The sequence below is a fragment of the Cheilinus undulatus genome, linkage group 5, assembly GCF_018320785.1.
Source record: "Cheilinus undulatus linkage group 5, ASM1832078v1, whole genome shotgun sequence".
Classification (NCBI taxonomy): domain Eukaryota; kingdom Metazoa; phylum Chordata; class Actinopteri; order Labriformes; family Labridae; genus Cheilinus; species Cheilinus undulatus.
In genome coordinates, this window is record NC_054869.1 from 36,399,863 (window position 1) to 36,412,836 (window position 12,974).

A 12,974-nucleotide genomic window follows, 5' to 3' on the forward strand; every position below is an offset into this window, starting at 1 on the left:
AATTCATAAATATATATTAAAAATTACAAATCTGCTTCAAAAGGTTTTTATTCTGTTGAACATGTTGTATCTTCTATCTCTAGGCTTTTGGCAGGTTCCGCTGAAGTGAAAATAGGGTTAGGGCTGTGAAAGGGACCTCAGTTCATTCTGAGTTAAAAATCTTTCTGTTTTTCTTTTGTTGAAATTAAAGTTTTCACTCTTTTTAAACATTTTGAAATACAGTATTTCCTGTATAGCTATAGCATAGGACATTTACAGAATATATGACAACTATCTCTGGACCCTTTGGATATTAAACATTTAGTTTAACGCATTATTATTGTAGTGTAACTTCATTTTGAATCATGGGAAAAATTTGTACATTATGACAATTATGACACAATTGAATATCATAAATTAATGTTATTTCAATGCATGATAGTTCCTTTGATTTCAAACACACATTTGAAAAAAATGGCTAAAAAATTGCATTTTCCAAGGAACGCAATCGAAAGGTAGGGGTGAAATTTGAAAATAGGAGTGTGTCTTGGTCACCTGACTTCAGAGGAGGTAGCAGACAATCTTATTTAGTCTGTAAGAGAATTGAGGCTTGGGAGAAGATTTATTTTCCAGCAAGACAATGACTTGAAGCATACAGCGAAAGCTACACAGAAATGGTTTAAAGACAACAAGGCTAATATTCTAGAGTGGCCAACTCATAGCCCAGACCTCAGTCCAATTTCTGGCTGGATTTGAAAGAAGAGATGTTCACGCACAGTCCCTGTTCAACCTGACGGAGCTGGAGCAGTTTTGCAAGGAAAGAATGGAGTAAAATTGCAGTGCCCAGATGTGCAAGCCTGCTTGAGACCTATCCACACAGACTCAGGGCTGTGATTGCAGACAAAGGTGCATCTTCACTGAAGTGAAGGAAGATTGGTTTAGGAGGATGATTTATAAAATCAATACAAGGGTAAATCATCCAAGGGGGTGAATTCTTTTTATAGGCACTGTATGCTCTTTTTTTCAGTTCAAGTTTTTGATATCTTAGCTCAAGACATCTAAAACATAAGATAAAGGTTTGTCACCATGTGCTTATTGGTTAGAGCAGTGGTTCCCAATGACTGGTCCTTAGGTGTGATTTATGGTGAAAAAACGTACTGAAATTATTAAAATGTAACTTTTCACGTGCATGCCTGTGCACAACATTTGTGCTTTAACCAGTTCAAGGGATGGTGGGAATCTCCAGTCTCAGTCATTTTAATTTGGGGCTCTGTGGGCTGAACCTTTGTGAATCCCTGTTTCTAGCATGAGCATTAACAGTAAAGGGAAATTAAAAAAAAACGGTACAGACCAAATAATAATTCTTTACTTCTCTTTTAGTACTGCCAATTTCTTTGACTCCTCTTCAATCTTTCACCTTTGGCATTTTCACCCTCTCTCTTCCTCTGCTTTTAAGTTTCAGGTTTCTCAATCTGGAATTATTTCGTCACTATGCCTATGCCTGCCTCCACCTTCACCTTGGCAGTGGGCCACTGGCATGAAGTTGCAGCAGAAATTCCCCCCTCATTGGAAAGTGGGTTGATTGACAGGATGGTTTGTGGCAAGACGGCCAAACTCGTGGCTGGGCACGGAGACTGGACTGAAGCTGAGCTTGTGTCTGGACTTGGAAGCTCTTCCAGTGAAGTAGTAAAACGCTCTTCTATCCAGACTGGCAGGTATTATGTTGTTTTTTTCTGTTCTTTTCTTCATGTAAGTCCTCCTCCTTTTCTCCAGACTGTTATTAACCTGAGTCTGGCCTTTAGACATTCCATGGTGAAACTTTCCTTTTCGCTGAACCAAAAATGGTGCAGGTGAAGTTAAGGTGATGGATAGAGTGCAGGACTCAATCTGCTTTTTATGACGAGTATATTGAAGCATAGTGCATTCATGGGTTCAATGCCCTGCAGAGTTTATCTTTGGAGAGCAAAATAAGTAAAATGGACATTAATTTTAAAGAGGTACAGGATATGGAGTGAAGAGTGGGGCTTTAGAGAGGGCAGGGTTGGGCTGGGGTCTCCCTTGTCACTAGCCAGCAGGTTGGCAGGTCTGCCAGTGGTTTCCAGTAATCCTCCTCCTCCCCTCATGGTTTTTTCCTTCAGCAGCAGCCCAGCTGTAGCCTGCCGCTGGCCCCAGGAATCTCCCGCTACAAGGAAGGCCTTTATTTTCAGTGAATGGCTGGAAGGAAACTTGGATGTGGCTCCAAACCTTTGGAACAGTCTTAATGCTGAGGATGGAGTTAGTGCTGGATTTTGGATTTAGAGTAAATGGGATTGCATGTCAGCACCCAGATATTTTTGGGATCACTGTGGTTTGCTTTTGTGACGTATATATTCCATATTTCCACTGCTTTCATTTCCATGTGTAGCCCAGAGACAGGTCCCATAATAACCCGTTTGGCTCTCTTGCTCCAAAACTGTACATTCTTTCAATGTGAAATTCATTAAATTGCTTTAATTAACCTTGGATTAAACTTTCCCTCCCTGTTTTAATCTTCTACAGAGGAGACCAAACCACCCGCTCCGAGTCTGCATTCTGTTGCTCTTCCCTTGAGGATGAGGGGGTCTCTGATACTGATTATTCAGGCATGGTGGATGACGGCATCTGTTGTTCCCATGGTGACTACCCTTGCCGATTTACAGAGTGGTCAGCTATGTCCCAGCGGGTGATCCCACACCGTGTGTTTTGCCCTGAATGCTTGCTGCGTGACGCCCAGGTAGAGATTTGACAACGAACCGCTGAGACTTAATCTAAATGTATTTAAATGTTAAGAAGAGGTGGAGAGCAACAGTCTTTGGGCCTCATTCACCAGCATCCTCCTTTGAGTCCTCTTGAATTTGTTCTTAAGAAAGTTCCAAAGAGAAATCTGTCAGATATGACGAGTTCTGAAACTGCTACATTGTTCACACCAGTGTTTAAAAGATGCCATATTCTTGTAAGCTGGAAGCTTGTGCTGGTTTTTACTAATTAGCATAAAAGATGTGACTTTTAGGCCTGAGACTGCAGGTCTGTGTACAAACACAAAAGACAAACAGGAATGAGAAGAGAAGTAGCAAGACATCAGTAATGTCCAAATTAAAATGAACTGCAAAAACAATCCCACACAGGACTCCAAGGATAAGAAACACTAAAATAGTCAATATAGCACTGCTTGAGATGAAAACGAAAAAAAAAAATCATTTTAATAAACAATTTAGTTGTGGATGTTAGCACTGTCAACAGAAACTTCATGCATATATATAAAATGGAGAAATTGATTTATTCTGTGAGGATCCAAAATTAAACTTTTATATCAAATTCAGAATAAGTGGATTGAATTTATTGCACCAATCGTGCAGACTTTATTTGACTCCATCAGACTACTGTATTCCCCCTACCTCTCTCCCCTTGATTGGCTAACATCATCGCTTTAAGCTCCCTTAGTTCTTGTTTAAATACTACTTAAAATGTTTTTTTGTGATTAGAATAAACAACACAGGCTTAGATTTTAAAGGTTAACATAAGAAATGGAAGCATCCCCTGGAATGTAAGTCAGATATGTTTTTTTTTTTTTTTTTGACAGACTTCCCTAATGTGTTTATATGTAAGCTGTGTGATAGACAAATGAGAACTGATGGCCTGTAGCTGAAATGAGTTGATCACATAGGCCAAGTGGCTAAAAGATGTTACTTCTGGAGCTTAGACTCACAAAAACTAGAAAAGGTATCGCTTAAGAAAACTTCAGGGTACTGTACCTTTTGTGAAACTGCCTTTTCAAATGAAAATACAATTCAAAAGGAGTAGAACAAATAAACTGACATGTACAAAGCTGTAAAAGAAAATTCTGAATCCAAATGAAATAAAAAATAATAATAGAAATAAAATGGGATGAGGATAGCCTTCTTTAGTCAATATGCATATGATTTAATTGAAACATGCATGTAATTGTTAAAAAACTGACACTGTTATATGACAGCACATTATTGAAACACTCAAAGGACCAGAGTGTGGAGCTTTTTACTGTTTTAAATAAGTGTTGAATGAAAAAAATGTCTACCAACATTCCAGGTTTGTAGTGATTATTTAACATTTTGCATTGCTAAGCAAACATTGCATGGTAAAATGAAAGGATTACTATATTTAAGATATGTATTTTTACATAATGTTTAATGTTATAAAAGTACTAATTGATTTTGAAAGAAAGTAAAATGTGATTTAAATTATATTTATAGTATCTTTCTTAATTTATCAATAAGTGCCAAATTAATCATTTAAACATCACAACAGCATCCAAATGTGCTCCATGATTTGTTCTTAGATAAGACCAAATTCTGGTAGTATGGCTTGGCAAAGGTCGGAATCTTTTTTTATGTATCGTTTTAAGAATACATTTCTTTGTGATGGTTGGTGGATGAGGCCCAAGGTGTGTGTGAGATTATGCAGTTTACAACAGTGATCTTTTGGTCGAATAGTGAAAGTATTTCACAGTTTTCCCATGATGACATTTACATTCTAAACAGGGACTCTAACATGCTAACAGTAGCATGTCCAATTTTGGATAATAAAAACTTTTTGATACTACATATTTCAAAGAATACAGTCAGTTTTATTTTTTTGATCTACAGCAATGATAAGTTGTATTTTTAACCAAAAGAAACCACGGATGAAAGAGAAATCTCAGTCTAAATGGCACAAATACATGAGTGACATTCCTGAACCAAAATGCTGTCATGAATTTGCACAATTTAGACAGGCTGCAGGGGTTTACTCATAGTTTTTAGAAATTTTAAACAAGAAAACCCCCAATATTGGTGCCTAAGTCTCCTTTTTTGTCACTGTAGTTTAAAAAGACTTAAGTGCCATATCTGAGTGTAAACCTCTGCCATCATGACGGCCATAACCCTTTATAAATGTTTCAGTCCTCATGTGATGATGCCTCTCAGAAAAGTGGGGAAACATTTTCAAGTGCAAACACTTGTGCTGCAGTCCTTGATGTCAAACCTTTGAGCATCTCCTTACCTGAAACATAAAATGACCAGTACAAACATAAACACTCACTCTAAAGACCTAATGCATCAGAAACTATACCATCTACCCATCTAATGAATCATAAACAAACACCTGTAATTATAATTTTCTTTTTGCAGATGGTCCTCAACCTATTGCCTCAATGTTTGGCTGCAGCCTACACTGTTCTTGGGGTGCATCCCTTTCCTCGCCTTGATGTTCTTATCGTCCCAGCAGGTTTCTCCAGTCTGGGCATGGCCAGGTAAGGGCAGATAACTAACAGGAAAAATACTAAAAGCATGAAAAGCCAGGGGTGTTAAAAGGTAGAGCTGAACAGGGTTGTGACTTACAATTTTGTGTGAGGTATACATAAGACATTTTGTTTGGCACCTTTGCAGGGAGAAAAATTAAAAATACTGATCTGCTTTTAGGTGCACGTTTTAGTTTGATGGACCGAAAGGTTGTATTTGAATGTATAGATCTGGTAAAATGTCAAACTTGTCCTCTCCTTTTACCTCAATTGTGGTCTCAATAAACTGCTCAGAGAAATGTGTGGCCCTTGACTGTAACCCTTCTCTAATATGAAGAGAGGTACTTAGTGGTTTTGTATGTTTAGTGCATTCAGCAGTCCTTCGATAGATATGCAGAACAATATTTGGACACAGAAGAGAACATCAAAGAATCACCCATCTTTTTATTTTCATCCTGCTGTTTTTGGTTTTGTTTTTCTGTTGCATGATTAATGACACTTCACTTTTCAGAACCTCCTCACTCCGTCTCAATCTTTTTTTATTGAGATCTTGGAATTCTTTTATGAAAGAATCAAGGAGGGCAACCATAACTCTCTCTCAACTCTGTCCAGTCATTCGTCAACCCCCCTTTTTGCTCCTCCGTAACCACTTTCAGCATGGCTCTGTTGGACTTTTCGTCTGACTTCCATGTCTGTGTTGCTTATTAAAGGATGTGTTTCAGTTTTAACTAAGTGTTGAGCATATGAATGCTGCCGCCATTGAATTTTGTTTAAACACAAACATTCAAATACTCAAGCAGCACTTGTGGAAGCCAGTTGGCAAACAGAGGCATCTTCAGCCTCTCTATAGGCCTCTCATTAAACCCTTTTTCCATGCAGTACCCCGGCCCCTCTCATTGGCCCATCATTAACCTTCTGCTTTCATTACTTGTTTTATTCTCTCCAGTTCTTCATCATCCATTTTCCAAAATGCTATGCCTCCATTTACCTCAAACTATTTCCCAAATGCACCTCCTTGTTTTTGATCCATTTTCCATCCCAAACAAATCTCAGCTTATTAGCTATTCCCATCACATCTCCAGATAGTCCTTTTTTTTAACTTTTACTTCTTATCTTTGTCTTAATTCTTAGAGTTCATTGCATTTTATGTGCTTCATTGGGGCTTTTATGCCTTATTTGGAGGACAAGACAGTTATTAGTAAGGGAAACTGGGGAAGAGGAAATAGAGAATGATATGTGACAAAGGGCTACAGGCCAACACAGCCTGCTTTAAGGACTTCAGTTTCTGCCTTGGGCATGTGATCAAACTGCGAGTTTATTCTTTGTTTATTGTTTAAGTCAACTGATATTTTTTAAATATTGAATTGACACTTAATGACATAATTATTTTAATACAGTCAGTCATTTATCAGTTTATATTGACCCTCCATGAGGAGAAATTAAGGTTTTAATTGATGTAATCTTAATATTCAGTGCTTTAAATTGCCCTGTGAAAGAGATGATGCTCTGTTAATAAAATGATCTTACATTCACTGTAAAGTCACTGTTCATTTTACCCACGTCTTTCCTGAAACAAAACATTGTTTTTCCTTTTTTTCTAATTAATTTCCCCACTCTTTTCTTCTTTATGATAATCAATCACTCAGTCTTTATTTATATAGCACCAATTCATAACCAATGCTATGTCAAGACATTGTACAAAAAAGGCAGGTCTGGACTGTACTTTCTGTCATAGTATTTACAAAGACCCAACTTTAATCCACCATGAGCTCGGCACCAAGCAACTTTTAGCAAAGTCACGGTGGAAAGGAAAAATCTTACGGGCAAGGTTATGGGCAGAAACCTTGAGCAGAACCAGACTCATGCTCGACAGACATCTGCCAAAGCTGTTTTCAGGGTTTGAGGGTGGGCAGAAAGAGAGAAAAGAAGAGCACAAACAATGATTAAGATAGATTTATGGCTGCTCTGGCCATAAACCCATTTTCAACTTATTTTCCCCTTATTAATGGCTGCAGTGTCAGTAAGAATGATGATAATAATATGTGAAGAATTAGATGTATATGTTTGATTGAAGAACATTCTAACATTACAAGTAGCATTACAAATAAAATGATAATAACTGTAGAGGATTGATTGATTTTATTTTATTATTGTGCCATGCATAAACAATATGCCCAGCCCAAATAGACATACAAGACATTATTATTAATATAAAGGGACTAGAATCCAAAAGTTGATGCCTGGTAGAATAATACTATTGAGGAAAACTATCCTGATGTTTCTTTTAGGGTTTTGCTACAAAAGAGGCCAACTTATAAGCATAGAAAGTAAACAACCACTACGTCCTGTCATCATCATTGCTCCAAAATTATTAAGGATTTTTAATGAATATTTCAGTCATAAAGGATGATCTTAACTCATCATAGAAAGGACAATATAAAACAAAATGGGATTCATTCTGGACTTGTCCTAAATCACAAAGTCACGCAGTCTCTGCTGGTGCTGAATGATTTGGGAAATAATGTAACTACGATGAGCAGGTCTTAGATATACTCTGACATTTCTAATTTTGAAAAAAGATGCAGGGCTGATGTTGGTAGATGAAGCAGATGTGCCAGTCCACTGATGTCCGATCATAATAAGCTATTAATGAAATTGAGATCTTCATTCATATTAGAACAAAAAGCTGCTGTAAGCAAATGAAAGAGCACTGTCTAAAATACTTTGGCAAAGTTTTGCTTCCAAAATGTTGCAAACATTTGTGAAATCTCGACAGTGTACACATTTCTTGGTAATTAAAACAAGATATTACTATCAGGGCCAGGACTCTTATTTTTGTTGCTGTGGTATCGAAACAAACAAATAGAATTTATAACTAGACTTATATCAAAATGTAGGAGTCTGGTTTTGTCAAAACCCCCTGAGCTACCGCATTGACTCACTGTGTCAGTCAGTAGGCTCTGTATTCTTACTTTCCTTTTTTCCATCAACAGAAGCTTCAGGTGGTCTGCAGACTCTGCTCCAAAGTCGAGATGTGTGTATTTTTATGTGTATATTTAGATCAGTTTTATTATAGGTCTGGGGGCAGATGGTTGGGTGCAAATCCGCAGGTTGACAGATTCACTGTCCTACGCTCTATGGATAAATCTCCTCTGTGTATGTCTTTGTTCTCTCTTCGAACTTACCCCTTTTTAGCTCCTTCACCCTTCACTTCCTCTCCATGTGTATCCCTTTTGTAGCTATTTTCTCAGTTCCTACTATCTTGAACACAGTGTCCTGTTTCTGCCACCTCTTCTCTGTTTCTTATTTTTCTCTTTCATCTCTTGATTTCTCTTTTTGCCATCATAAAATCCCTAAATCCTCAAGCCTCCTCTGTTTGCCTTTCTTCTGTCCCCTCCGCTTCTCTGTGCGGTCGATCACTCCTCAGCCTGGCCCCAGAGCATCTTACAATAGTGATAGTTTCTCTGGAAATCAAGTTTTATATTTTGTCTGCAATGAAGCCCTTTTAGCTATCATATTGCATGGGTGTAGAGATGACTGAGAGTCAGCCGGGAGCCATATGAGGAAAGTTAAAATTGGAAATTGACACAAAATAAAGACCTTCAATGACCTTTTTTAAAATTGTGTTGATAAAGTAAACTGATTAGGGTGGTCTGTGAATGCTGTCCCAGTGTCTGCGGTTTGCAACCACAGTCTCTCTTTCTCTCTCTCTCTGCCTTTTTCCTCTCCCCCGGCGGCCTCCCTGGAGAAAAGTGCCCCAGACAGGATATGAGCTCAGGCCTGAATATGTATTCAGCGTGAATTTTCTGACGTCGTAGCCAAGAGTGGTGTTAATCGTAGATATGTTGAAGGACACAGATCTACACTAGCGTGGCAGTCTGGATTTAGTTCACAACTCCTGCATACTTATTCTGTCTGCATTGCCCAAAATAGTGAGTGCAGCTTTGATCTTTCTCCCTCATCTTGTGAAAATCTCTCCCTGCTGTATTTATTTTGAATGAACATGAAGTGTGAACACAGAGGCTGCTCTGCAGTGGCTGATGTCTGACGGATGTTTTCTTTTCCTTATGAGGATTGCTCCCAGGCTCTTATCCCTCTTGCCCCGGCTGCTTTGACTCCAGTTAGCAGCAGATGACAGAGAAAAGAGATTTAGAGCCTTCATTAAGCTTTAGACATCACCTGCACCCACTGCCTGTAAAACTCAGCATGGGATTCTACCCAATGTCAACCCTCTGCGTCCTCTTCTCAGTGCGGGTGGTTTTGTGGCTCTTAACCACAGAGTTTGTGCCTTGGGAGGGCAGGGAGGTCAACCGAAAGGGAAGCATAGATTGAGATGGAGATGAGAGGGTAAGGGCTGGGTTCACAACAGGCCAGCAGACCCCAAGGATGTGGGAGAGGATGTGTGGATTATTCCCAGCAACAAAAGCCATTAGCCCCTGGACAGACTTCAGAGACTGGCGCTATTTAATCTAGAGATTGGGAGGTATGTGGGCCCCAGTGCTTGGGAGCAGGCCAAGCGCAGTTTTTGTGCAGTGCCCCAGTGGAAACAGCAGGAGTGGAGGGGGAGCTGTGGCAAAGAAGGCAGGAAGCTGTTGTAGTGTGATACAGAGGAGGGCGGGAGTGAGTGCTGAGGCAAAACAGGGGAGGATTCACAGCGGCGTGAAGTTTTTATACCGAGATACGAGGAGGGAGGGCAGGAAACCGAAGATTAAGGAGTCAAGTAAGGGCAGGTTTGTGCCTCCTACACTGTGCAGCTACAGGGCTTTTTGACTTACAGACAGACTGGTAGTGATGAGGCCAGTCAGCACTTTATAAGATTACATTTTAATCAGTTTGAGCTTATTTTGTGTAACAATAACAGCATCAAGCTGTCATGTTTTAACATAATCCTTTTGTCCAATTTCAGTCCAAGATATCAACAAATGCATATTCGCCTGCAGTATTGGACTGTATCAACCAAACCACGTTCTGTTTACTTTCATCTAACTTTTCCCTCTCATGCTGTCACTGTGTTTTGTTTTATAAACTAGTCCAAGGCAGAGGAATGTAGAAGCACTGCTATGTATCTATACTATAACTTTTTAGACATCTAGGAGCTGATTGGCAAACAGGAAGAAAAATACAGAGTGGCTAAACATTGATGGAGGGAGGAAGAGTTGTCTGAGAAAAAAGAAAACAAATCATGGTGCAGAAGAGTGACTGTCAGTGAGCATCGATGGGGAATCCCTGAAATTTTCCTTTCTCTTTTAGCTGGTTGATAGATGTCCAGAGTGATTAATTTCATCCACTTTTTATGTCCGTATTTGTTCATGCAGTTATGCCCATGATTGCATGCGCTAGAGCCTTGATTCAAAATAGGTCCAAGTGTATATCTATGGAAAAAATAAACAATCGTAACTTTAATGGTACCCAGCTTTTATTTGGAACAGGCATCAATATGAGATGAGCCATTATTATTCTCAAATAAAACTCCAGCTGTGGACCAACTCCCTACCCTTGCAGGACTTCTTGAGGGAGCACGGGAGTTTGCTTATCCAGCCTACATGCCTTTTGTGGACTTGGAGAAGGCTTATGAGCGTGTACCTTGAGGTGTTATGTCGGGGGTATTATAGAAATATGGTATCCTGGGGCTGCTACAGTGAGCCATCAGGCCCCTGTATAACCAAAGTGAGAGCTGTGTGTGCTTACTCAATCACATGTTTCCAGTGGCCTCTGCCAGGGCTGCCTCTTATCTCTGATTCTGTTTGTGATTTTCATGGACAGGATCTCGAGGCACAGCCCAGAGGAGGAGGGTTTCCAGTTTGGAGACCTCAAGATTCCATCTCTGTCTTTTGCAGATGATGTGGTTCTGTTGGCTTCTTCAGCTGGGGAAGTCCAGCAGGCACTAGAACAATTTGCAGTTGAGTGCAAAGTGGTGGGGATGATAGTCAGCACCTCCAAGTTTAAGGCCGGAAAACTGTAGAATTCACCCTTCGAATGGGGAGTGAGTCTCTGCCTCAGGTGAAGCCATTCAAGTATCTTGCGGTGAGGGTTAAAGGGAACGCAAGATTGAGATTTTGGATTCAAGCAGCTGAAACTAGTGTATTCTGGAGGGTGGCTGGCTCAGCCTTAGAGATAGGGTGAGGAGTTTCAGACATCTTGAGGGATTTAAGAGTAAAGCCACTGCTCCTGCACATTGAAAGGAGTCAGTTGAGGTGGTTCAGATATCTGATCAGGATGCTTCCTGGACGCCTCCCTGTGGGGGTCTTCAGGGCACCTCCAGCTGGGAGGAGACCCTGGGGAAGACCCAAAATTCACCGGAGGGATTATATGTCCTGTCTGGTCTGGGAATGCCTCAGGATGGGTTGGAAAGTATCACTGGGGAGGCGGATGCCTGGGTTGACTTGCTTAGGCTGGCCACACACTAGACGATTTTTAAAATCTGGAACAACTTTTAAACCGTGGGAGACCACAGACTTCAGGACAATTTCCAAAGATTTTTCATCTTTAATCCTCTGAACGCACACACTAGACGACACAGCCAAACTGTCAGATCACTTGAGACCACACACCTGCCGTCCTGCCTACGACCTCACGTGATCACTTGACTTCAGAAAGAAAAACAAAACACTGATGTCTGTCGATAACGCCTTGCTGTCTCTCCACAACAGGCTGTCCTGACATGTGTTACAGGTGAAGCAAAAATCATAATATAAGGGAAAGACTCGGGATGAAATCATGGCTGAAATTAAGCTAAAGTTGTGTTCATGGTTGTGAGTGGTGAAAGTACGTATGATCTGGCTGTGACACTACCCGGTCTGCTCGCTCACATTGGTTATTGTAGATACTCTGTCAGCGGCACTATGACCTAGAATCGTAAATACGATTCGGGATTTTGGAGGTGACAACGTGATTTGGAGCAGTAAAACAATTGTGTTGACACCACACACATGCAGACTACCCAGACAAACAGTCATTTGCGACGAGGCTCCTCTCGGGATACGCCCCCACGATCGTCGAGGGAGGCAAATCTTGCCCCAAACTGGGCTTAAAATCCTGTAGTGTGTGGCCGGCCTTAGCCACCTACCATCGCAACCTGGCCCCTGATGAGCGAAAAAAGATTGATCGATGGAATTTGTTTAAAAGTGCTGACATATTCTGGCCTTGCACAACATCGGGTCCCCAAAATATCGCATCGCATGTGGCTTCCGTCCACTGGAAGCACAACTTGGAATATGCTGAAACTTTTTAAAAAGCTTTTCTCTTTTGCTATGTGAAATTAATCCATGAAAATGAGATATTGGTGTAATGCTTAGTACCTAAATCTTATGGAGTTCAGCTTTTAATGAAAAGACACCTCAGTGAAATAAAGATAGTAGGCAACAGGTGGGTGCGAAACACAATGCCATTTCAGATTGCTGCTTATACATTGTCATTACAGCATGTTCAGCAGGCCGTTGATTACAGATCATAAATAAAGAAATAAATGAAAGACGGGAAAACAAAAGCTTACAATTTTTTTAATAAAGGATTACAGATGTATGCATGATTTTATGGATGTCCAAGGAGGCATGTCCTTCTTAATTTCTGATGTCTGCAGCCAGGTGCTTCTCTAACACATGGTCCAGGATTAAAGACAAAAACTTCGTTTTATCTTTTGTTCTAGTGTTTACCAGTGAATAGTGCAAACAACACTGCAGACTTTTGCAGTGAGAATTTTTTGTAGTTTACAGAATTTATTCAT

At 40.1% G+C, this 12,974-nt stretch overlaps 1 protein-coding gene across 1 annotated transcript in view; it reads left to right on the plus strand.

Annotated features, from left to right (window-relative positions):
• Positions 1 to 12,974, plus strand: part of LOC121510533 (aminopeptidase O (putative)) — a 162,773-nt gene that overhangs the window by 6,530 nt on the left and 143,269 nt on the right. Inside the window, exons 4-6 of the mRNA XM_041788633.1 lie at positions 1,436 to 1,694; positions 2,518 to 2,731; positions 5,142 to 5,263. Of these exons, the coding sequence (XP_041644567.1) occupies positions 1,436 to 1,694; positions 2,518 to 2,731; positions 5,142 to 5,263 (595 nt within the window). The remainder of the gene's footprint in view (positions 1 to 1,435; positions 1,695 to 2,517; positions 2,732 to 5,141; positions 5,264 to 12,974) is intronic.